This window comes from Dendrobates tinctorius, unplaced genomic scaffold, assembly GCF_039654945.1.
Source record: "Dendrobates tinctorius isolate UK_male_01 unplaced genomic scaffold, ASM3965494v1 ptg000127l, whole genome shotgun sequence".
Taxonomy (NCBI): Eukaryota; Metazoa; Chordata; class Amphibia; order Anura; family Dendrobatidae; genus Dendrobates; species Dendrobates tinctorius.
Window position 1 is genome coordinate 20,491,437 of NW_027361795.1, and position 24,771 is coordinate 20,516,207.

Below are 24,771 nucleotides of genomic sequence, written 5' to 3' on the forward strand. Positions count from 1 at the left end.
TGACCGGTCTGCAAACCCTGTCTTATGAAGAAAGGTTGCAGGATTTGGGAATGTTTAGCTTGCAGAAGAGAAGACTGAGGGTAGACTTAATAGCTGTCTACAGATATCTCAACGGCTGTCACATTTTAGAAGGATCTTCTTTAGTCTCATTTGCACAAGGAAAGACTAGAAGCAATGGGATGAAACTGAATGGGAGGAGACACATTAGATATCAGAAAAAACTTTTTGACAGTTAGAGTGATCAATGAGTGGAACAGGCTGCCACGAGAAGTGGTGAGTTCTCCTTCAATGGAAGTCTTCAAACAGAGGCTGGACAGATATCTGACTGGGATGATTTAGCGAATCCTGCTTTGAGCAGGGGGTTGGACCAGATGGCCCAGGAGGCAGGGCTGTGGAGTCGGTAAGCCAAACCTGCGACTCCGACTCCGACTCCTCAATTTCCCTTACACCGACTCCGACTCCAACTCCGACTCCACGACTCCGACTCCCACACATATTGCTTATATTTAAGTGAAAAATTTATTGTAGTACAATGTGAACCTCAGACATTTAATCATTTTTATGATCCCATAATCAAGATATTTAGATAGAACAGAATATATATTGGTGTACTACCCGGTTTTCATTCTTTTTGGTACAGATACGATATGGATAGACAGATATGGATAAATGGATAGATAGAGCAGATTTCTAATCTGCTTTTGCTATTGAAAACATTATCTATGAGCTCAAAAACCTTTCAGGTGATGCGGTTTTTTAAAAAGATGATCAGCTTTTGCAGCTGAAAAAAGTATCCTCAAAAAACACAGGAAAAACGCTGTGTGTGAATGTAGCCTTAGATCAGGAATAGAACAGCCATTTATAGGACATTTCATAACTTTCCCAAACTCCTATGAAAAAATATTCAGCACATTCTGCATTGAATTACTGTACCCAATTTATTATATATTTTAGGAGTCGGAGTCGGTCCATTTTATACCGACTCCAACTCCGACTCCGACTCCACCAAAATGAGCACCGACTCCGACTCCGACTCCACGACTCAGACTCCACAGCCCTGCCAGGAGGTCCCTTCCAACTCTACGATTCTATGATTCTATGTTGTAATGTCTATTGTCTGTACAAGTCCCCTCTGAAATGTAAAGTGCTGCGGAATATGCCGGCGCTATAGAAATAAAATTCATTATTATTATTATAGACCATGCAACAATCTGAGGGACCCAGCTACATCCATCTACTGTTCAGAGAAGTCTGTCCAGAATTGGTGTTCATGGAAGAATTGTGGAAAAAAAAAAATATATACCTTCGACACAAGTGACTCCGCTACGTACAAAACCAAAAATACTAGGATGCAGAAAAAACAACTTCAGATGCCCTGCACTGATGAACCAAAATATGAAATATTTGTCTGTAATAGAAGGCTGCTTGTTTGTTGAAAGACTGGACAGTGGTACGTTAATAATTGTCTGTAGACCACAGTGAAACATGGTGGAGGTTACTTGCAAGTTTGGGGCTGCATAATAACAGATGCAGTTTGAGATTCAGTCAGGGCAAATGGTGTCCTCAATGTTGAGAAATGCAGGTAGATACTTTTCCATCATGCAATACCATCAGAGAGGCATCTGATTGGCTCTAAATTATTCTGCAGCAGGACACCAGACATACAGCCAATGTCATTAAGAACTACCTTCAGCATATTAAATAACAATTAGTCCTAGTAGTGGTGATATGGCCTCTAAAAAGTCCTGCTCTCAGCATAATCCAATAAGAGACAAGCATTTGTCCAAGCTCACATTAACAGAAGATCTGTGGTTAGTTCTACAAGTTTGGAACAAATTCCCTACTGAGTCTTCAAAAACTTTGTGAAAGTTTACCTAAGAAGTTATTAATCCTGTTTTGAAGACAAAGGTTGGTCACATTAACCACTTAACAACCAGAGGTATTTTTGGTTTTGCATTTTCATTTTTTGCTCCTCTTCTTCCCAGAGCCATAACTTTTGTATTTTTCCGTCAATATGGCCATGTGAGGGCTTGTTTTTGCGGGATGAGCTGTACTTTTGAATGACACCATTAGTTTTACCATGTTGCATACTCGAAAACGGGAAAAAAAAATTCCAAGTGCGGTGAAATTGCAATCTCACACTTGTTTTTTGGGGTTTTTTCCCACCACATTCAGTAAATGCTAAAACTAACCATAAATTATGGTTCTCCAAGTCATTACAAGGTTCATAGACACCAAACATGTCTACGTTATATTTTATTTAAGTGGTGAAAAAAAAAATCCAAAGTTTGTTTAAAAAAAAAAAAAAAAAAAGAGCCACTTTCCAATACCCATAGCGTTTCCATTTTCAGTGATCTCGGTTTGGGCGAGGGCTTATTTGAATTTTTTTTGTTTAATTTGAATGAGGCAAAAAGGGGGTGGATTTGAGTCTTCAGATTTTTTCAAAACTTTTTTTTTTTTTTTTTAACTTTTTGCATGCTTCAATAGTCTTCATAGGAGACTAGAAGCTGCCATAATCCGATCAGCTCTGCTACATACTGGCGATCGCCTTTATCACGTTTTTTGCACGGTTTTGATGCGTTTTTGATGCGTTTTTTTCCGCAGCGGTTTCTAAAAGCATGGGAGAAGCCTAAACTGCGGTAAAATACGCAAAATTAATGTGTATGCTGCGGTTTTTAACGCAATGCGTTTTTTTCACGGTAAAAAACGCATCAATGTGCACAAAAAGTGCAAAATGCATAGAAATGACTGTGCAGCTTATTTTTAGCGGTTTTATAGTGAAAACCGTGGTAAAAACCGCTAAAAAAACGCTGTGTGTGAACACAGCCTTACACTGATACCATTTTGGGAAAGATATGACATTTTGATCTCTTACAGCATTTTTTCCTGTTTCACTGTGAACTAAAAAACTGAAATTTTACTGTTTTCATTTTTTTCTGTTTATGGTGTTTTACCAATCAGGTTAATTATTTTTATATTTTGATAGATCTGACATTGTTGGACACTGGTGATACCATGTGTGTTTTTTAATTATCTTTATTTTTAATTGGGGTGATTTGAACCTTTGTTATTTTTTTCTTTAGTTTTCACTTTCACTTTTATTAGTCCCCATAGGGAACTTGAACCTGTGATCTTCTGATCGCTTCTACTATTCACAGAAATATCACAACATTGCTGCACATAGTAAAAATCATGGTCTCCTCTGAAGCCCAGACACAGGCTAGGCTTCAAAGGAGCTCCGTGATGAGATGCACAAGGATGTTTTAGGCTTCTATTACACTTCCCGTGTTTTGTGCGGTTCGTTTTTGCGGGCCTTTTTTGCGGGCCATATTGCCGTGATTTATGCGGTCTCCCGCAAAAACAGGCCGCAAAAAAACTTCTCAGATTGCCGTTTTTCCCGGTTTTAACAAAATGGTGGGAAAATAGGGATTTGGGGTTCTTACCGTAAAATCTTTTTCTTGGAGCCTTCATTGGGGGACAGAGATTACCATGGGTGTATGCTGCTGCTGCTAGGAGGATGACACTATGCAAAACACAAGAAAATTAGCTCCTCCCCAGCAGTATACACCCACCGACAGGCACCAAGTACCTCAGTTGGTGAGAAAGCAGTAGGAGAAGCAACCAAAAACACTCAACATATGTACCAACCCAACAAGGGACTCGTAGACCCAGCACGGTACAACTTAAACAGGGAGGGTGCTGTGTCCCCCAATGAAGGCTCCAAGAAAGAGATTTTACAGTAAGAACCCAAAATCCCTCTTTATCGCTTCATTGGGGGACACAAATTACCATGGGACGTTCCAAAGCAGTCCCAAGGGTGGGAACAGTAATAAAGGAACGAAAGGAGGAAGGGCTTAGGTCGGTCGATGAGCTACCGCCGCCTGCAGAACCTTCCGACCAAAAGCTGCATCAGACGAGGCCTGGGTATGAACCCTGTAGAACCTCGCAAAGGTGTGCAAAGATGACCAGGTCGCGGCCCTTCAAAGTTGCAAGGCCGAAGCTTGGTGTCGTACAGCCCAAGAAGCCCCTACAGCCTGGGTGGAGTGGGCTCTCACTCCTGGAGGGGGACGTTTTTCCTGAAGTCGGTAGGCTTCCAGAATGGTAGAACGAATCCAGCGAGCGATCGTGGATTTGGATGCTGGAAGCCCTTTCCGGCGACCTTCAGAGATGACAAGCAGGGAATCGGATTGGCGAAAAGAAGCAGTCCTGGCAAGGTAGATACGCAAGGCTCTCACTACATCCAGCTTGTGGAGCGACTTCTCCAGAGGGTGAGCAGGCGCAGGACAAAACAAGGGAAGGACGATACCCTCGTTAATGTGAAACGGGGATACCACTTTAGGAAGGAAGGACGGAACTGGCCTGAGGACGACCTTGTCCTGGTGGAGGATTAGGTACGGGGAACGACAGGATAAGGCAGTCAGCTCAGAAACTCTCCTGATGGATGTAATGGCGATTAGGAAAGCCACCTTCCACGAGAGAAGGGACAGAGGAATGTCCTGGATAGGTTCGAACGGCGCCTTTTGGAGAGCGCCAAGAACAAGATTGAGATCCCACGGATCTATAGGAGAAAGATCAGGAGGAGCCACATGGGCGACCCCTTGAAGAAAAGTCTTCACCTGCGGTAAGGAGGCCAGATCCTTTTGGAAGAGAATTGCCAGAGCAGATACCTGTCCTTTGAGGGTACTGAGGGACAGGCCCGCATCTAAACTGGACTGGAGGAAACCAAGTATGGATGGAATGGAGAACGATAATGGAAAAATAGAATTAGACTTACCGGTAATTTGGTTTCTAGGAACCTTCCACAACAGCCACCTTGGAGGTTGTCTCCCCGCCCTAATAGGGGACAGGAACACAAAGAGGTTAAATAACCCTCCCCTTCCTGCTACCTCAGTGTTTTTCTAAACATACTAGCATGAATAGTTACCACCAGTAGAGCAGGAATCATCAGGCAAACATATCATATAGGGAGGGAAATTAGTGCTGTCGTGGAAGGTTCCTAGAAACCGAATTACTGGTAAGTCTAATTCTATTTTCTCTAGTCACCTTCCACAACAGCCACCTTGGAGTCATGCCAACGTTAATTTTTTTAGGGAGGGACTACAGCTTGCAAGACGCGTCTGCCGAACGTCAGATCCCTATTGAAATCCAGTCTATAGTGTCTAGTAAAGGTGTGCACAGAGGACCAGGTGGCAGCTCTGCATATCTGCTCCGAAGACGTATTTCCCCTTGCTGCCCAGGACGTAGCGACTGACCGAGTGGAGTGGGCCTTTAACGACTCCGGAGGAGAGATATGTCTTGCAAAATATGCCAGAGAGATGGACTGCTTGATTCAGCCCGCTATCGTGTTCTTTGCCGCCTTCTTCCCTTTATTTCTTCCTGAATACTGAAGGAACAGGTTCTGATCAATTCTCCAATCCTTGGTTGCTTCGAGGTAACGGAGAACTACCCTGCGAACATCCAGGGTATGCAATCTCGCTTCCTTCGGGTTAGAAGGATTTGGGCAGAATGAGGGCAACACGATCTCCTGGCTTCTATGAAAGTCTGACACCACCTTGGGCATAAAGGAGGGGTCTAGGCGTAGTACTATACTGTCTGAATTGAGTAGGAGATAAGGTTCCTGTACTGAAAGGGCCTGTAGCTCCCCCACCCGTCTAGCTGATGTGATCGCCACGAGAAACACTTTTCAGTGTGAGCATTTTTAATGGAACATCTGACAGGGGCTCAAACGGGGCCTGTGTTAAGGGCCAGTCACACTAAGAGATATCGCTAGCAATATCGCTATAACTAGTGACGTTATAGCGATATTGCTAGCGATATCTCTGTGTCTGATACTTACCAGCGTCCGGCTCCTCCGCTGGTTATCGCTGATCGCGCGAGAACGTTCAGGACTGTTTCTCGTCGGTCACTTCCTGCGGCGCTTCCTGCTGTGAGGACGAGCGACGCGTGGAGCCGGGCGGGAGGACGCAGGATCGCCTGGTGTGACAGGTAAGTAGCGATCCCCGTCCCCAGCGATGTCGCTAGTGAGATCTGCCTATGTGGCAGCTCACTAGCGACCACTTAGCGATGTACCAGCGATCCTGACAGCGTCATATCGCTGGTCGGGATCGCTGGTACATCGCTAAGTGTGACAGTACCTTTAGGCTATTAAGCACTAAATTAAGATCCCAGGGGGGAACCCGGCTAGGGAGCGAAGGGCGAATCCTGTCTGCTGCTATCATGAACCGCTTGACCCAGCGGTGTTTGGCTAGGTCTTGGTCAAAAAAGGTACTTTGGGCAGATAACTGTACCTTTAATGTACTCGGAGTAAGCCCTAGATCTAACCCTTTCTCTAGGAAGTCTAGTATTTGGGCAATATTTGGATGGGAGGGGTCAGGGACATTCGGGAGGCACCAGGAGGAAAATCTTTTCCATATTTTCCCGTAGATTGCATTCGTTATCGGCTTTCTACTCTTTTGAAGGGTCCGGATTACCTCATCCGATAACCCTTTGGCCTTCAGAATGTTGGCCTCAATAACCAGGCTGCTAGGGATAGCTTGGCTGGGTCCGGGTGTAGCAACGGACCTTGAAAGAGGAGGTCGGTCTTCTGGGGTAATAGCAAGGGACCTTCCTGGGCCATGTCCAACAGAGCACTGTACCAGCTTCGTCCTGGCCACATCGGAGCCACCAGGATCGTCTTGACTCCGTCTTCCCTGATCTTTTGTAGGGTCTTTGCCAGCATCGGGATTGGTGGAAAGGCGTAGGCCAGTCTGAAGACCCATGGATGGGCAAATGCATCCGTCCCCCTGGCCCCGTACGTGGGACTGAGGGAGAAATAGGTCGCAGCCTTTGTATTTTGTGCATTTGCGAACAGGTCGACTTCTGGATCCCCCCATCTTGAGGCTAGAGCCTGGAACACCTCTTGGTTCAGAAGACACCATTCTCCTGGCTGGACGTCCTTCCTGCTCAGGAAGTCTGCCTGGATGTTTTCCGACCCCTTCAGGTGTACCGCGGAAATGCATAACAGGTGCTTCTCTGCCCAGAGGAAGATCCTTGCTGCTACTTTCTTTAGGCTGGCGTACCTTGTGCCCTCTTGATGCCTGAGATATGCCACCGTGGTCACATTGTCGGAGTATATCCGGACATGATGGTTCTTGACAAGGGCTGCTGCGGCCTTCAGTGCCTTTTCCACTGCAGTCAGCTCCCTTAGGTTTGAAGATCCAGCCTTTATGTTCTGGGGCCATTGTCCATGGAAGTATGAATCTTCGACCACGGCTCCCCAGCCCCTCAGGCTGGCATCGGTGCATAGTATCTTTAGAGGAAGCTGATCCCAGCTTACTCCTCGCCTCAGGTTTCGGTAGCTCAGCCACCACCAGAGGGCCGATTTTACATGTCCTGGAAGTAGAACCCTTTTTGACAGGTTGTTTGGATATTTTGTCATATTTGTCAGGACATACGACTGGAGGACTCGAGTGTGAGCTTGTGCCCAGGACACCGCCTGAATGCACACTGTCAGAGAGCCCAGGATGGACATGGCATCCCTCAGCGTCGGCGCCCTTTGGTCTCTGAACCGGATTATTTTCTGCCGAAGGTCTTTTCGACGATCTTCGGGAAGAAAGGACGTCCTGTTCTCTGAATCCAAGAGTATCCCCAGGAATCTTTTCCTCGGGTAAGGACAGAGGGCTGACTTCTGGAGATTTGGTATCCACCCTAGAGTTTCGAGAATCTGTAGGGTCCTTGATACGTCCTGGTTCAGCCGGTTTATTGATGGGGCGACGATAAGCATATCGTCAGGGTACGGTACAATGCATATCCCCTGAAGCCGAATGAAGATGACTGACTCTTTCATGATTTTCGTGAACACCCTTGGTGCTGGGGATACCCCAAACGACAGGGCGTTGAAATGAAGGTGGCTGGTTCCTCGGTCGTGGGTGACCGCAAACTTCAGAAACTTCAGGTGGTCCGGATGAATGGGTACGTGGTAATACGCATCCCTTAGGTCTATTGTCGCCATCTGCCAGCCTCGTCCGATAAGAGGAATCGCTGATCTTACTGACTCCATCTTGAATCGACGGTATCTGATGAAGTGGTTCAGGGGTTTTAGATTTATAATGAGCCTGTGCTTTCCTGACTGTTTCTTTATCAGGAGCAGGCGAGAATAATGTCCCCTGCCCTCCTCCTGAGGAGGTACATACGAGACCACTTGCTCCCGTAGCAGTTCTTCTAACTGAAGCCACAGAACTTTTTGCAGACTTGGGGAATGCGCTGGGGTAATCCTTAGGGCATGCGGGGGGGTACTCGAACTCCAGTTTTAGCCCAAATTGTATAGTGTGCAGGACCCACTGGTTTGAGGTCGTGGCCTGCCATTGGGCAAAAAACTGTGCGAGTCGACCCCCTACCCGGGAGTCACTGCTTTTCCGGGGGCTGCTGCTGTTGGGGCACAAGGATGTTTCTTCCTTTACCCCCTTTCGGGTAGCTCCATCGACCCATTTTGCCCTTCCCTCTGAACGCCCTTTGAGAAGTCTGTTCCCTTGAGGGACGAAAAAACCGCCTTTTTGTGGGTTTCTGTTCCGGCAGTGACCTATTCTTGTCAGAAGCCTTCTCAAGGATGTCATCGAGGACCGGCCCGAACACGTGGTGTCCCTGGAAGGAGATGGTACAAAGTTTCGTTTTGGAAGTGATGTCACCTCCCCATGACTTCAGCCACAAGACTCTCCTGGCCGAGTTTGAGAGGACTAGGGACCTTGCTGCCACCCGTACCGTTTCTCCCGAAGCGTCAGCTAAATAGCCTGTTGCCTTTTGGAGGATTGACAGGGAGTCTAAGATTTCCTCCCTTGGAAAGGTGGTCTTCCAACGTACGTAGCCAGAAAAACAATGATCTGGCTACACAGGTGGATGCAATATTTGCTTTGAGCAGGTTCGTAGAGGCTTCCCAGGACTTTTTAAGATGGCTCTCTATTTTGCGATCCATCGGATCCTTCAATTGGGAGGCATCCTCAAAGGGCAAGGATGTCTTTTTAGTGACTTTAGACACTTGGACATCTATCTTAGGGATCTCCCAAATGGAACTCTCTCCTTCTAGGGGGAACCGATTTTTTAGCTCAGAGGGCACCGTAAGTGCTTTCTCGGGGGAGGACCACTCCTGAGCTATTAAATCCTGTATAACCTCATGAACCAGGAAACCCTTTCAACCTCTGGGTTTCAACCCTCCAAACATCTCATCCTGGACTGAGAGCCTAACCTCCTCTTCCTCCAATCCCATGGTATTTCTTATCATGGAAACTAACTCCTCCATATCCTCCGAGGAGAAATAGTATTTTTTTGTATCATGACTGGAGGCGGACATGGAGCCCTCATCTTCCCAAATCTCCTCCGACCCGGAGGAATGGACCTCTCCTGAGTCTGAGTCGGCTTCTATAGGTGCCCTCTTCCTCTTTTTTGGGGCAGGGCCCTGGGCCGGGGTTTGGGCTGCTATGGAGGTCTGAACCTCCTTGTCTAATGAGAGTCTTTATGCTGTCAAACAGGGAGGGTTGCTCAGTACGCAGTATATTTTGCGTACACGGCTGGCATAACTTCTTTCTGTAATCAGAAGGAAACCTGGCACCACATATACCACACTTGCGGGGGTTTTTAGGGGCAGAGGCTTTGTCTAGCTGCAAGAGAAGAGAAAGCTTACTCAGACCTGTGCCACTGGTTCGTCTGACAGGCAAGGGACCGGCCCCGCTACTCACTTTAGGAGGGGGAACGCTGGGCTCCGCAGATGCTGCAGTTGAGAGCTTCTCACCGTCCATTCTGCACACACACTCTGCGCTTACCTGGAGCTGCTGCACCCTTTTAAGGGTGATTGGGGCGTTCATTCCTGGTGCTCCTCCCTCCTCCCTGGGGAGGATATGCTCGACCCCCACCGCCATTGTGATCGTTTCCCGGGTCTCCCCGGGAGCCGGCGCGCGTTTTCCCTTCCTAGGGCGCCGGAGGCCACAAACCGGAAGTGCGCGTCACTGCCACTTCCGGTCGACTGCCCGCCCCCTCTGACGCGCACGCCCTGGCTCCAATGTGGAGCTGGGAGGAAGGAGGAAGCCAGGGAACTGTGCAGGACCCCGGCAGGCACCGTACCGCCCCGCTTTACCCCGGAGGGCGCGGGAGGGGCGGCCATGTCCCGAGTCACACCGCGGTGGAGACGGGAGCAGCACCTGGAGGAGGAGAGGCGAACCCCCCGACCTCGGCTGCCCAGCTTTGTAAGTATATAGGGGCTCCGCTCGCTGGCCACGGCAGCCCCTTGTGACCTCTTCATGCCCCGATAGGGGACAGGAAAAACACTGAGGTAGCAGAAAGGGGAGGGTTATTTAATCTCTTTGTGTTCCTGTCCCCTATTAGGGCGGGGAGACAACCTCCAAGGTGGCTGTCGTGGAAGGTGACTAGAGAAAACATCGTTACCATCACACCAACGGAAAAAAGCCTTCCAGTACCTATGGTAAATGCGAGAGGATGCTGGCTTCCTAGCTCTGATCATGGTTTGAATGACCCGGTTGGAAAAACCTGATTCCCTTAGAATCGCGGCCTCAACGGCCATGCCATTGAACTCAGAGACTGAGAATTCTGGTGGTAAAGGGGGCCTTGAGAGAGAAGATCTGGACGGTCCGGAAGCCTCCAGGGAACGTCGGCAAGCATATTCACCAGCTCCGCGTACCAAGGACGTCTTGGCCAGTCCAGAGCCACCAGAATTATTGGGATGCCTTCTGATTTTATTTTCTTGACTACTCTTGGAAGGGGAGGAAACAGGTAAGGCAGTTGGAACTGGGACCACAGAATTACCAGGGCGCCGCAACTGATTGAAGACTGCGGGGTGAAGGGACCATTCGTCTGATGCTAGGCCCTGGCGACTTAGGAAGTCGGCTGCCCAATTTTCCACCCCTGGAATGTGAACGGCGGAGATCCCCGGAATGTGACGCTCTGCCCAACGCAGTATCTTTGCCACTTCTGACATTACCTACTTGCTGTGAGTACCGCCCTGGTGGTTTATGTACGCCACGGCCGTGGCGTTGTCCGACTGAATGCGGACTGGTTGGCCTACAAGGAGAGGCTGCCAGCGGAGGAGAGCAAGAAAGATCGCTCTGATTTCCAGAAGGTTGATGGGTAGAAGAGTCTCCTGGGCGTTCCAGCGCCCTTGGGCCGTTTTCAGATGGAAAACCACCCCCATCCTAGGAGACTGGCGTCGGTGGTGATGACTTGCCACTAAGGCGGAAGAAAAGACCTTCCCTGGAGAACTGACGCCGGTAATGTCCACCAAGTCAGAGACTGCCTTACTCAGAGGAAGGAGTATGGGACGGTCCAGAGAAACCAAGGTCTTGTCCCAGACTGAAAGGAGGAACAGTTGGAGAGGGCGAGTATGAAATTGCACGAAAGGCACTGCTTCCATGGAAGCTATCATCTTCCCCAGGACTCTCATGCAGGACCAAAGGGCCTTGAGCGTTTTAGGGGTCGGATTCCCTTGCAAAGGGCTGTAAATTTGTCCCTCGGTAGAAACACTCGGGCTAGATTCATGTCGAATTCTATGCCCAGAAATGTCAGACACTGAGTAGGGAGCAGAATGGACTTCTCTTTGTTGACTATCCATCCGAGGCGGCCGAGAGTATCCAGGGTTATCTGAAGACTTTGCAGACAGTATTGGCGGGATGAACCCTTGATCAAGAGATCGTCCAGATAAGGGATGATGACAATCCCCCTGGAGCGAAGGATAGCCATGACTGTTGAGATCACCTTCGTAAAGACACGGGGAGCGGAGGCTAGGCCGAAGGGAAGAGCCGTGAACTGATAGTGGTTCTCTTGAATCACAAAGCGGAGATATCTCTGATGTTGCCGACACACAGGGATGTGAAGATAGGCATCCTGTATTTCCACAGCGCAGAGGAACTCTCTGGGTTCCATCTAGGCTATCACCGAGCGCAGAGACTCGATTTTGAAGTGGAGGATCCTCACGTAGCGGTTGAGCAACTTGAGGTCCAAGATTGGACGAAGGGAGGCGTCTTTTTTTTCGGGACTACGAAGAGATTCGAGTAGAACCCTGAAAACCGTTCGTTTGAAGGAATGGGAATGGCGGAAAGCAGGGAGGAGACGGCCTGAAGGAACCCTGGGATCTGGGACTGCTGTCTTGGGGGTCGCGACTGGAAGAAGCGCCTGTTTGGGGGGGGGGAGAAAATTCGATTTTGTATCCGGATATGACAATTTCCCTGACCCAAGTGTCGTCGACAACAGACAGCCAAGCGTCCATGAAAGAGGAAAGTCTTCCTCCCACCCTGGAAGAATCTCCAGGTGGGGGTGACCCGTCACTTGGAGGAAAATCTACCGGACCGGGAACCTGAAGATCTGGAAGCTTGGCCTCTTGATTTCCAGTGGAGAGCGGGTCTATACGATGGTTTTCTCCGCTCCCTGGAAGCGGAGGATCGGTCTTGCTGGGAATATCCTTCTGTGGAAGAGAAGGGGCGAAAGGACCTAAATGGCCGAGAAGCTTTTCTGTTGAAAAATCATCTAGGCCGAGATTGTGGGAGAGGTACTTTTGCCCCCAGTGGCATCTGAGATTATCTGATCTAGCTTGGCGCCAAAGAGCCTAGAACCGTGAAATGCCAGGTTAGTGAGAAACTTCTTAGAAGTGGTGTCCGCATTCCATGATTTCAACCAAATGTTACGGCATATGGCTACTATATTACTGTTAGCTCTTGCTACGCACCCAGTCACATCCAAGGATGAGGCCAAAAGATATTTACCCGCATGATTAATTTGGTCTGCTAGATCTGCTAGCTCTTCCTGCGGAGCGGCCGCTAAGATGCCCTTGCGAAGAATTTTTGCCCAAGCTGAAATGACATTTTCCACCCAGGCGGAAGCGAAAATAGGACAGAGGGAGGCGCCGGATGCTTCAAAAATGGACTTAGCCAGCGATTCTATTTGTCTGTCCGTTGGATCTTTAAGCGATGAGCCGTCCGGAAGGGATAGAACCGTTTTAGAAGAGAGACAGGAAACTGGTGGATCCACTTCGGGAGCCTTGGACCATTTTGTGAGGAGGTCCGCATCAAAGGGATATAGCACATCTAAGTACTTGCGGCCTGAAAAACGTTTCTCAGGGTGTTCCCAGTGTCTGACAAACGAAGTGTCAAACTCCTTGTGATTAGGAAAGGTTCGAGGGGGAGGTTTTACTCGCTTAAAGGAAATGGAGCATTTCTGAAGAGGTGCCTTATCGTCCTTTATTTTGAGTGTTTGAAACATAGCTGCTATACGGCTATCAACCATGTCCCGAGTTTTAGACACGTTGTGACCTAAGGTCGTCTACCGATGAAGGAGATGAAGAACGTAGCCTGGGAGAAGCGGAAGGACCTTGTGAGCTGGAAGAAGAGCCTGAAAGAGCCCACTTCCTAGACCCTCTACCCGGTCTGTCCGTCTGAAGGTCGCGGTCAGTTGCGGGCGACTCACCGTGAGAGGCGGTCGGCGCACAGGTGGCTGTAGATAGCTGAGGTATCCGTTCTAAGACCTGGACCAGAGACTGAGAAACATTAGTCAGGTCAGAGACCGACTGAGACATTGCAACAGCCCACTCTGGGGGGAGGTGGAGTGCTTTCATTTCGGGTTTCGGAGTGCTCATGAGGGGCAGACATAATGGAAGGGCTGCAGGATGGGCAGAAGGGAGACGACTGACTTGACGCCCACTTCTTTTTACACCGGGCGCAGGCGTAGTGAATAGGTGTGGGTCTAGCACAGAGAGCCCCTGCAGGGTTGGGCATATGTGAAAAAGTATGGCAGTATGTCCGCACGTATGTGAGAGGGAACTGCTGAGGGGAGCTAATTGGAGCCTCAGAACAATAGCAGCAGAGCCTACCGAGGTTCAGATGCGCTGCCGGGCGCCGCTGTGTCCCCCATGCAGAGAGCAGATGAAGAGAGAGAGAGCAATGTCCAGGAAGTCAGAATCATGATAGCGGTAGGCGGGGCTTAGCGGCCGAGCCGCGTGATTGGAAGACAGCAGCGGGGGGGGGGGGGGCGCGGCTGAGAGGGGAGACTGACAGCGCCGAGGAGGAAGAAGCCCCGTGATAGGATAATAAAGACGCGAAAAGAGCGCGCGCTCAGGAAGAAGGAAGCTTTCAAAGTGAAAGCGAAAGTAAAAAAGACTCGGTTACCACCTGAGACCCTATGGCTGACAGCGCACTCGGGGACCGCAAAGCCGCAGGGGTGATGGAGGATACCGGGTAACACACTGCCTGCGAAATCGCTGCTGAACCCCCCCAGAGGTGAGCGATTGGAAGAGGAGCGCTCGCCTGCATAAAAAAGAGGCAGGAATTTCAAACAGGGACAGTGCAGAGGCTAGCAGAAGCGCCAACCCCGATGCCTTCCATGTGAAGGAATGGAGGGCGGAATTTCAAAACAGGGGCAGATGTCTGGCTACAGAGGTGCCTGTGAGAAGGCTGCAGGGCTGGAGGAGTTAGCTTGGTCACTTTTTTTTTTTTAATGCGGGGCTGGAGGGGACATTCAGACCGCTTACCTGACGTCCCTGAAGAGGATCACCGCAGGGGCCCACTATAGAGAGCAGGCCGCTGGGAAGGAAGATCCTCTGTACCCGCACCATGTCCGCATGGTGCAGAAGACAGCACCAACTTCTTGCCAGGAAGGAAAAGTCACCGCTGGCGACCGCCGTCTTCCTCTCAGCCCTGTCCTGGGAGAGGGGTGAGGAGGGAAATCGGCGAGGACCGGCCACCTGTCGTCCGCCCATAGCACCCGAGGGTGATAGGGGAAAAGGTCCTGCCTGCGGAACTGAGAGTTGCGATGTGGGTAACACCACATTGCTAGCTCAGCCGCTTGAGATGGGAAAGCAGGATGAACTTACTGTCATGGTCCAGTCCGGAGTTTATTTTCTGCTGTCTTCACTCCGGACTGGTCATGCGGGAGTTAATCTCCTCAGCCTCGTTCTGGAGCTAGGCTGGGCAATTTCAGTCTCTCACAGCCTGCTGACCAGTGTTAGTGATAGCTCAAGCTTCCAGTTTAGAGCCTCTGACCCTTGTACCTTGGTGTTCCTCCTGCCTTTGACTGATATTCACGTGTATGACCCGGACTGATTTCTGACCCCGTCTCTTGGTATTCGTCTCTGCTGTTACGTTCCCTCTCTGGCATCTAACTCCCCGGCTTGTACCCCGACCACGTATTTCGTCTCACGTTTTGGACCCCGTGCTCATGTTCTGACTCTCGGTTTGGTATTTTGACTACGTGTATTGCTGCTCCTTCTGGTACGTCTGCTCCTGCTAGTTTCTGACTCTGTTCGTCTGACTATTCTCTCTCGTTACCTGTGGCACCTGTGCTGTTGCTCAGGGTTGCTGCTCTTAGTGTGTAACCTCTCTTCCCTCACCAGCTCCCCCTGGTGGAGGTTTCACTACATTATCACTAACCCATACATTTAAACGGGATTTTGCACTTTTTTTTTCTTTGGTCATGGATCTGCTACATAACTTGGCAGATCAAGTGTCCAGTTTGACGCAGATGGCGCAGGACTTTTCTGTGAATCATCAGTCCCTTGTCATGTCTCATACCCACTTACAGAAAGAACTGACTGAGACTATTAAGACTATGCAGGAAAACACGTCTCATATTGTTTGTCCACCAGGTGACTCTGTAGATCTTATTTTGCACTCTCCAGAACCCTCAGTTAAACTTCCTGACACATTTTCTGGCGAAAAAGATAAATTTCACATATTCAAGGAGAGTTGTAAATTATGGTTTTCTCTAGACCCCGATCGTCTGGGGATGAGACTCAGCGGGTGGGGATTGTTATCTCCTTACTTAGGGAGGGTCCCCAATCCTGGGCTTTTTCTTTGCCCCTACTGACCCTGAACGGATGTCGGTAGATAGGTTCTTTGAGGCCCTAGGACTTATCTATGACGAACCGGACTGTGTTAGGGTGGCAGAGGACCCTATTTTGGGTCTGGGGTAAGGGAAGCACTCAGCCGAATGGTACAGCTCCGAATTCCGTCGATGGTCCACTGAGGTGTCCTGGGACGACTCCGCACTGAGATGTCTGTTCAGGAAGGGACTGTCGGATTGCTTGAAGGACGCTTTGGCTCTCCATCCACCTCCCAGCTCATTGGAGGAGGCTATGACGCAGGCTATCCGTATGGATCGGAGACTGCGGGAGAGAGGTGTTACTCAGCGAGGGTTTCCGTTTTTCCCTGCTAACCCTGATGTTTTGCTTCCATCTGAACCTATGGAGGTGGGAGCCACCAACCCCCAGGAGAAAGAGAGGAAACGGCGACGTGATGGAAAATTGTGTTTTTACTGCGGAGATCCCGGACATTGGAAAAAAGACTGCCCCTCCTGTCCTCCGACTAACAAGCGGCTGAGTCTGGGTGATAATCGTGGAGGTCACCCAGACTCTCAGGTACCTTTTTCTTTTTTTTCAAAGATACTGCTAAAGGTGGAACTTGGTGTTGAGAAAGGCTTTTTCCATACTTCGGCTTTTGTAGACTGTGGTTCATCCCTGAACCTGATTGACTCTAAGCTGGTGGCTCTCTGTAGATTAGGAACAGTTAGGTTGGGGACTCCCTTAAAAATTGTGGCTATTGACTCTACACTTCTCACTAAGGATGGTCTCCATTTCATTTCGAAAGAATTCACCCTCAGGGTGGGGGCCCTACACCAGGAGCACATGTCATGCTTTGTTTTGGATAACCTCCCTGCTGGCCTGGTGTTAGGGTTTCCCTGGTTGCAACGGCATAACCCGGTTATTGACTGGGGGTCCTGGGATATTGTAAAATGGGGACCTGGTTGTTCTGAAAATTGTCTTGCTACTGTGTCTATGTCATTCGTCAGTCTGGAGGGTATTCCGGAGTACCTAAAGGATTTTGAGGATGTGTTCTCCGAAAAGGAGGCTGAGGTTCTACCACCACACCGCCAATTCGATTGTGCCGTGGATCTTGTTCCCGGTGCCAAATTGCCCAAAGCCCGGCTGTACAATCTCTCCGGCCCTGAGCGGGCTGCTATGAAGGAGTATATCTCTGAGAGCCTCCGTAAAGGGCATATACGGCCATCTGTGATTTGTTCCTCTCTGATAGTCTGGTATGGGGGAGCCACTGCGCATGACAAACTCCGCTTACAAAGGACTTTCAGAACAGCAGAGAGAATTATAGGCTCCCCCCTGCCTAAAATCCAGGATCTTTATGATAAGAGTATTCGATCCCACGCATTGAAAATTTCATCCGATCCCTCTCACCCGGGACACTCCTCATTCCAACTACTCCCTTCAGGACGTCGCTTCAGAGTCCCCAAATGCAGTACCAACCGCCATATGAACAGCTTCTATCCACTCTCTGTTCAACAATTAAATCGTCATGTGTAGACTATATACTGTATCTGTCTTGTTAGATGTTACTTGTTGTATCTGTTGTTATATATTATGTTGCCTCTTTGCCACAAAGAATTCCTTGTATATATGTAATATGTACTTGGCGATAATAAATTTGATTGATTGATTGATTGATCTGTCTCTCCCGTGGCAGCGGGGTTCTTTTTTGTGAAAAAAAAAAGGATGGTGGTTTACGCCCATGACTCGATTTTCGAGAACTGAATAAAATAACCATAAGAAACGCTTACCCTCTCCCACTGATACCTGATTTGTACAATCAATTGACGGGGGCCAGGTGGTTCTCTAAGTTGGACCTCAGGGGAGCATACAATCTCATCTGTATGCGGGAGGGGGATGAATGGAAAACTGCGTTTCTCACATCTGAGGGTCTGTTTGAAAATTTGGTTATGCCCTTCGGTTTGACTACCGCACCAGCGGTATTCCAGAATTTCATTAACCATGTTTTTTCTGATTTTATTGGACGCTTTAACGATATACTCAAATATTCTTCTGATAGACAAAGTCATATGGGTCATCTTCATGCGGTTCTCCATAGGCTGAGGGCGAACTCACACTTTGCCAAATTGGAGAAATGTTCATTTTTTACTCAAGAATTGTCCTTTCAAGGGGTCATCCTGTCTGCTGAGGGGTTTCGTATGGACCCTAGGAGGGTACAGGCCATTGTGGATTGGGTGCAACCCAGAGATCTCAAGGGTCTTCAGCGATTTCTGCGTTTCGCCAATTATTACAGAAAATTCATCAAGGGGTTCTCTCAAGTGGTCAAACCCCTCACTGATCTCACCCAAAAGGGGGCGGATCTCAAAAACTGGTCAGCTCCAGCTGTGGCGGCGTTTTCTTTGTTAACAGAACGTTTCATGACTGCTCCGGTACTTGTGCAACCTGACTTGTCTAAACCATTCATCATAGAAGTGGATGCCTCTGAGGTGGGAGTGAGGACTGTGTTGTCCCAGGGGCCCACCACATTAACTAACTTAAGACCCTGTGCCTTCTTTTCTAAAAAATTTTCCTCTGCTGAAAGGAATTATGATGTGGGTAACCGAGAGTTGTTGGCCATTAAATTGGCTTTTGAAGAAAGGAGGCATTTTTTGGAGGGGGCTGTCCATCGTATCACTGTAGTTACAGATCACAAGAACCTGTCTTACATCGAATCCCCCAATCGTCTGACTCCGAGACAGGAAAGGTGGTCACTTTTTTGCCCCCCGATTTCAGTTTTCCATCACTTTCAGACCAGGTGCCAAGAATGTGAAGGCGGATGCCTTGTCTCGCAGCCTAGATCCGGTATCGCCTCCGGAGCCTCCTAACTCCATTCTTCAGAGCGGGGTGGTGGTGGCTGTGGTGTCCCTGAGATTGGAGCAGGAGATTCATGAGGCCCAATCTCTTGCTCCTCCGTCCATACCTGAAAATAAGCTCTTTGTGCCTGTCCAGTATCGGTTAAGGGTGCTTCGGGAGTTCCACGACTCAGCTCTGAGTGGGCATCCAGGAATCTCGTCCACTTGTAAAGCCATCACTAGGCTGTTCTGGTGGCCCTCTTTGACTTCTGACGTCACTGGTTTTGTGTCCTCCTCTGAAACTTGTGCCCACGCTAAAGCCTCCCACAACCGGCCGGCCGGGGAATTGGTGCCACTGCCAATTCCGGATAGACCGTGGACTCACCTGTCCTTGGATTTTATCACCGATCTCCCACCCTCTAATGGCAAAACAGTGATCTGGGTAGTTGTGGATAGGTTCAGTAAACAAGCACATTTTGTACCCTTAATGGGCCTTCCTAATGCTGAGACTCTATCTAAGCTATTCATTGAGCATGTGATTCGGTTGCATGGTGTGCCTGTCAGTGTGGTGTCTGATAGAGGGGTGCAATTCATGGCAAAATTCTGGAGAGCTTTTTGTAAAAGGCTGGGCATCAGTCTGACCTTTTCATCGGCCTACCATCCCGAGACCAATGGTCAGACTGAAAGGAACAATCAGTCTTTGGAGCAGATCCTGCGGTGTCTTGTCACATCCAGACAGGATGATTGGTGCTCTGTGATACCTATAGCGGAATTCGCCTTCAATAATCGTGTCAGTCAGTCTACTGGTACTTCTCCTTTCTTCTGCAACTATGGGTTTCACCCTCATTTTGGTGAATTCTCCAGACTAGATTCGGAGTGTCCAGGGGCTGATTCGGCCTTTTTGCGGTTGGAGGAGGTTTGGAGGGAGGTTCAGAGAAACATTGGGGAGGCTCAGGGCAAATATAAATTTTTTGCGGATAAACGACGCTCGGTGGGGCCGACTTATCAGGTGGGGGATAAGGTATGGTTATCCACCAAAAACATAAGGCTGAGAATTCCCTCTGCTAAGTTGGGTCCCAAGTTTATTGGTCCGTATGAGATTTTAGAGGTGATTAATCCTGTGGCCTTTCGCCTGCGTTTGCCTCCGTCATTACGGATTCCTAATGTGTTCCATAAAGCGCTTCTGAAGCCGTCGGTGCCTTCCTCTGACGAGTCTCCCTCGCACCCGCCGCCTGTTATGGTAGATGGTCAGACAGAGTACGAGGTGGAACAGGTGGTGGATTCTCGTATGCTCCGTCGTTCACTTCAGTACTTGGTCCATTGGAAAGGATACGGTCCTGAGGATCGGTCATGGGTGCCGGCGCGTTCGGTCCATGCGGATCGGTTGGTCCGGGCCTTTCACGCTCGTCATCCAGGGAAGCCTGGGGGTCCAGTGGCCCCCCCATTGAGAGGGGGGTACTGTCATGGTCCAGTCCGGAGTTTATTTTCTGCTGTCTTCACTCTGGACTGGTCATGCGGGAGTTAATCTCCTCAGCCTCGTTCTGGAGCTAGGCTGGGCAATTTCAGTCTCTCACAGCCTGCTGACCAGTGTTAGTGATAGCTCAAGCTTCCAGTTTAGAGCCTCTGACCCTTTTACCTTGGTGTTCCTCCTGCCTTTGACTGATATTCACGTGTATGACCCGGACTGTTTTCTGACCCCGTCTCTTGGTATTCGTCTCTGCTGTTACGTTCCCTCTCTGGCATCTGACTCCCCGGCTTGTACCCCGACCACGTATTTTGTCTCACGTTTTGGACCCCGTGCTCATGTTCTGGCTTTCTGACTCTCGGCTTGGTATTTTGACTACGTGTATTGCTGCTCCTTCTGGTACGTCTGCTCCTGCTAGTTTCTGACCTGGTTCGTCTGACTATTCTCTCTCGTTACCTGTGGCACCTGTGCTGTTGCTCAGGGTTGCTGCTCTTAGTGTGTAACCTCTCTTCCCTCACCAGCTCCCCCTGGTGGAGGTTTCACTACACTTACAACCTGTTTCCCAATGCTGAAATCTGAAAAATAAATGAGAAAACATTAATACACACAACAAACCCTAAAAGAAAAAAGGAAAATCGTTAAATGCGGATCTGGGGAGATCCCGGTCCGCCTCCTACAGACACTAAGCACAAACTGAGGTACTTGGTGCCTGTCGGTGGGTGTATACTGCTGGAGAGGAACTAATTTTCTTGTGTTTTGCATAGTGTCAGCCTCCTAGCAGCAGCAGCATACACATCTTTGTCCATCAATGAAGCGATAAAGAAAAATACAGCGTTCCGTAAATACGGTGTACCGCAAAAACAAGCTACAATAGATTTCAATGGTGCAGCAAAAACAATTGCGGCCGTGTCCGTAAGCCGTGAAAAATAACGAGCAAGCTCGATATTTTTTCACGGCCGTATATACGGCCCTCACGGCCATACAGCGCACGGTGCTTCAATGAATTTTTGCGGGCCGTTTTTGCGGCACCATAGAAATCTATTGGGGCCGCAAAAACGACTCACAAAACCATGGCAAGTGTAAAAGAACCCTTATTGTACAAATTTGGATTTTGAATAACTAATGTACAAAGGCTTATATTTTGGTGTTTTGTTATTTTTAGGAGATAAGTGATAATCATATAAATTTATGATACATGTATGCTTTCTTTTCTACAGACTGGTTCATGTACATTAGGAATGGCATCACAATACTATATGTTACCTAATAAGAATGGCATTTCAATAGAATGATAAATCATACAAAGAAAAATGGAAACTATATGCCATAAAATCAACAAAATTTTTATTATAAATCAATTAAAAGGCATTGGAATACAATGCAATATATGTAGGAGCAATTGATGCAAAAGATAAGGCCTATAGACCTGGTACAGCACAATTCATGAAGAGAATATGTATACAAATGCAAATCCAATAATCAATCTATGGAGCTCTAAAGTATAAAGAATGCTCCCAGGAGATAAAAATCCCAAATAGATATGCAAATAACAAGAAATTATATTCAAAAAAGTTCCTTTCATAGAAAGCCCGCAGAAGCTCCAATCATGAAGTGGCAATAATATATACACTACTTAAAAAGGCATAATGCAAAGTACAAACAAAGTGTATCAATTAAATATATGCAAATTGCCTACAAAAATAGTGGTACATAACGATATGGAAAATCCTCAGTCCCTAAAAAATTGTACATATAAAGTCATAGGCATAGTGCAAAAGACAAGCAAGCTAAAAGTTAGTGCATAATGCAATTATAAGAACACATAGGCTGCCTGCAAAAGGTATAACATAAAGTACGCCAGAAAGGGAGAGGAAAGAGTTGCCGCTGCTGCTGGGCAACTTTTCTGAATACTTTTGCTCCTTCTTTATGCTGCATTTGATCAATTTTCATAAGATCTGTGCTGCTACCGTAACACAGTATGAATACAAGCCTTACCTGGCGAAACATCTCAGGGATGTCATACACATAGGTTGTTCCTAAGGACTGTGCCTGAAACCTTTTTGATTGCAGGAGATCTTTTGTTACATAAGGTGTGTTAATGAGCATCCCGTGTAGTGGTCCTTGCTTATCTCCATATGCTTGGAACATAATCTAGTTTAAAAAAAACAACACAATTAACAGCAGATTTGATAAATGAAAATATGAAAGCATCAGTGAATGGCAATAAAGTTAGATTTAGAATCAATAAACAAGAAAACAATTTTCTAACCAGTTTTGGTGCTTGGTAAGCTAGACCTCACATGAACTTTCCTAGAGAAATGAAAGGGTGCATTTGTTCTAGATCCTCAAACTGCAGGACATGCGGATGTATGCAGACGCGTAGCTTTGAAGCGCCCGCCGTCTGCGCAAAACGCAACTTGTTGCGTTCCCGTGCGGTCGGCGGGCACGTTAATACAACGCATCCGCATACATCTGCATGTCCTGCATACCCAATGCTAAAGATAGTTATGCAGGAAGCATGCAGAAGTAGGCGGACCTAAACAGAAGAAGAGTGGAAGTGGGCTGAGCTTCAGGGAGGCAGCACGCAGCCCTCCGCAGAGCCCCGATACGCTAATGTAATGTACTGTTTGCCTTCTACAACCTCAACAATGTCTATTGCTGGCTGCAGATTGAGTGGACTGAAAATCCGTCAGTGAACTTGTCTAATGAAGAGTTTATAGCGATTAGTCTTTCATCTTCTGAGGTCCTCACAGTGAATTTATGGGTATAAACACATTAGACTGTCGACCAGTACCACCAAAATATCAACTGAGTTTAAAACCTCCTTTATCTTTTCATGGAAATCTGGGACAAAAAAACTAGGATTTTTGAGATTGTGTCCAATTCTTAGCCTATTGTGGAACAGAAAAAAAAAACAGTACTACCAACAGGCACCGTCTGCGCCCACCCGTTACCTACCTGTGCAGTTCTGGAGTCCGTCACTTCTTTGTACAAGCTAATGTCCAAGTAATACCCAGATTCATTAGTCAAAAATAAGCGAATTGGAATCTGTTTTCCAGTTGGTGTTAAACGAATGTTTATTTTTAACTCCGCTTGTAGGACGCGCAGTTTCCACAGCCGACTTCCATAGCGCATGACCATGCTCCGAACAGATTCCTCAATCTATCAGAAAAATATTTGTTAAAAAGAGGTTACCTTTACAAGCCCTGATGATAAAAAGGTTAAAGGGGTTGTCCACTACCTATGTAACCCGTTTTAAGGGAAGAAATCCCCCTTGTAAAATAAAAAACAGACAAACCATATACTCACCACTTGCATTGGTGCCGTTCCAGTGATGTCTCCTATTAGGCTGCTGCGCTTTCACTTCCCTTGGATGTAAAAGCACAGCAGAGAAATAGCAGCCACTGATTGGCTGCAGGGCTCACATGATATATGCAAATTGCCTTTTCAGAGAGGAAGAGCACTTGAACTCTAGCGCCACCTAATCGAAGTAGCAATCCTAAAAGTCAATGTCGACCCTTTAAATGAGCCTTGCCATATGACTTATGATAAAAGCCAAATCAGAATCTTAATTTGCAGACGTGTTTTGATATTGGAAACGAGCAATAGGTGGCGCTAGAGTTCAAGTCTCCTCTTCCTGAAGAGGTAATTTACATATTTAATTTCCCAGAAGAGCATTGCATGGCATATAAGCCTCCTTACACCGACATGCCAAGCATGTCACGCTCTACAATGAGAACAGTACCTTTTAGATAACAGTGGTATAATGCTGAGTCCTGGTGCTGACATCAATGGGATGGCGCTGGTGCGGTGGGTGATTCTTTGCTATTTTTATTCTACAAGGAGGACCACTTCATTTAAATAGAGGTAGTCCAGATAATGGGCAAAACCTTCATGTTGTACTTGTGTTGAACCAGTGACGACAATTGTAGTTTAATAACAGCGTTCAAAGGGTATTTCCTTCTAAAATATTTAATGCATATCCACAACATATTTCGGGAAAACGGGGATCACATTTCCAGCACTTTGTCAGGACAGTCATTACAGACCCCACATGCTTTATTATAATGTACATTTAAACATGCCCTGCAACCAAATAAAAAAAAAAAAAAAAGGAAACGTTCTCCAGGTAATACACTAGTATATGCTTTTATACAGTATATATGAACATACCTATCCAATAAAATGTAGGTGTACATTTTACAACATAAATAGACAAAAATAATATCCATTATATGATCTGTCTGTTATATGGCCAAAACAATTAAGATTTTTGGTACTCGCCATAAAATTTCTTTCTTGTGGCTTAGAAGCCGGATCTCTCTGAAATAGTATTGCCAAGGGGGAAACCTGACCCTTGAAGGGAGCTAAGCACTAGTCCCGACTCCAGACCAGATTGCAGAAAGAAGAAAAGCACCAACAAGAAGGTTGGCGCAAAGACGCTGGATTCACACCAACAAGAATAGGCCTTTCAAGTGCAATGGTAGATACGCAACAAGGAAAATGTTGGTGCCTTAATCATAGTCTGAATAATTGGATCCCACAGTCCTGATGCTATTAGAATTGTGGCTTCATCAGCCATGCCGTGAGACTGAAAGATTGTAAAATCTGATGGAAGACTTACCCTGGGAAAGAAGATGTGGACGGTCCAGGAAAGCTCACAGAATGTCTGC

At 47.6% G+C, this 24,771-nt stretch overlaps 1 protein-coding gene across 1 annotated transcript in view; it reads right to left on the reverse strand.

Moving 5' to 3' along the window:
* ACACA (acetyl-CoA carboxylase alpha) overlaps nt 1–24,771 on the reverse strand; it is a 624,740-nt gene that overhangs the window by 347,441 nt on the left and 252,528 nt on the right. Inside the window, exons 39-40 of the mRNA XM_073542564.1 lie at nt 23,057–23,260; nt 22,094–22,249 (exon numbers count right to left, since the gene is read on the reverse strand). Coding sequence (XP_073398665.1) covers nt 22,094–22,249; nt 23,057–23,260 — 360 coding nt within the window. The remainder of the gene's footprint in view (nt 1–22,093; nt 22,250–23,056; nt 23,261–24,771) is intronic.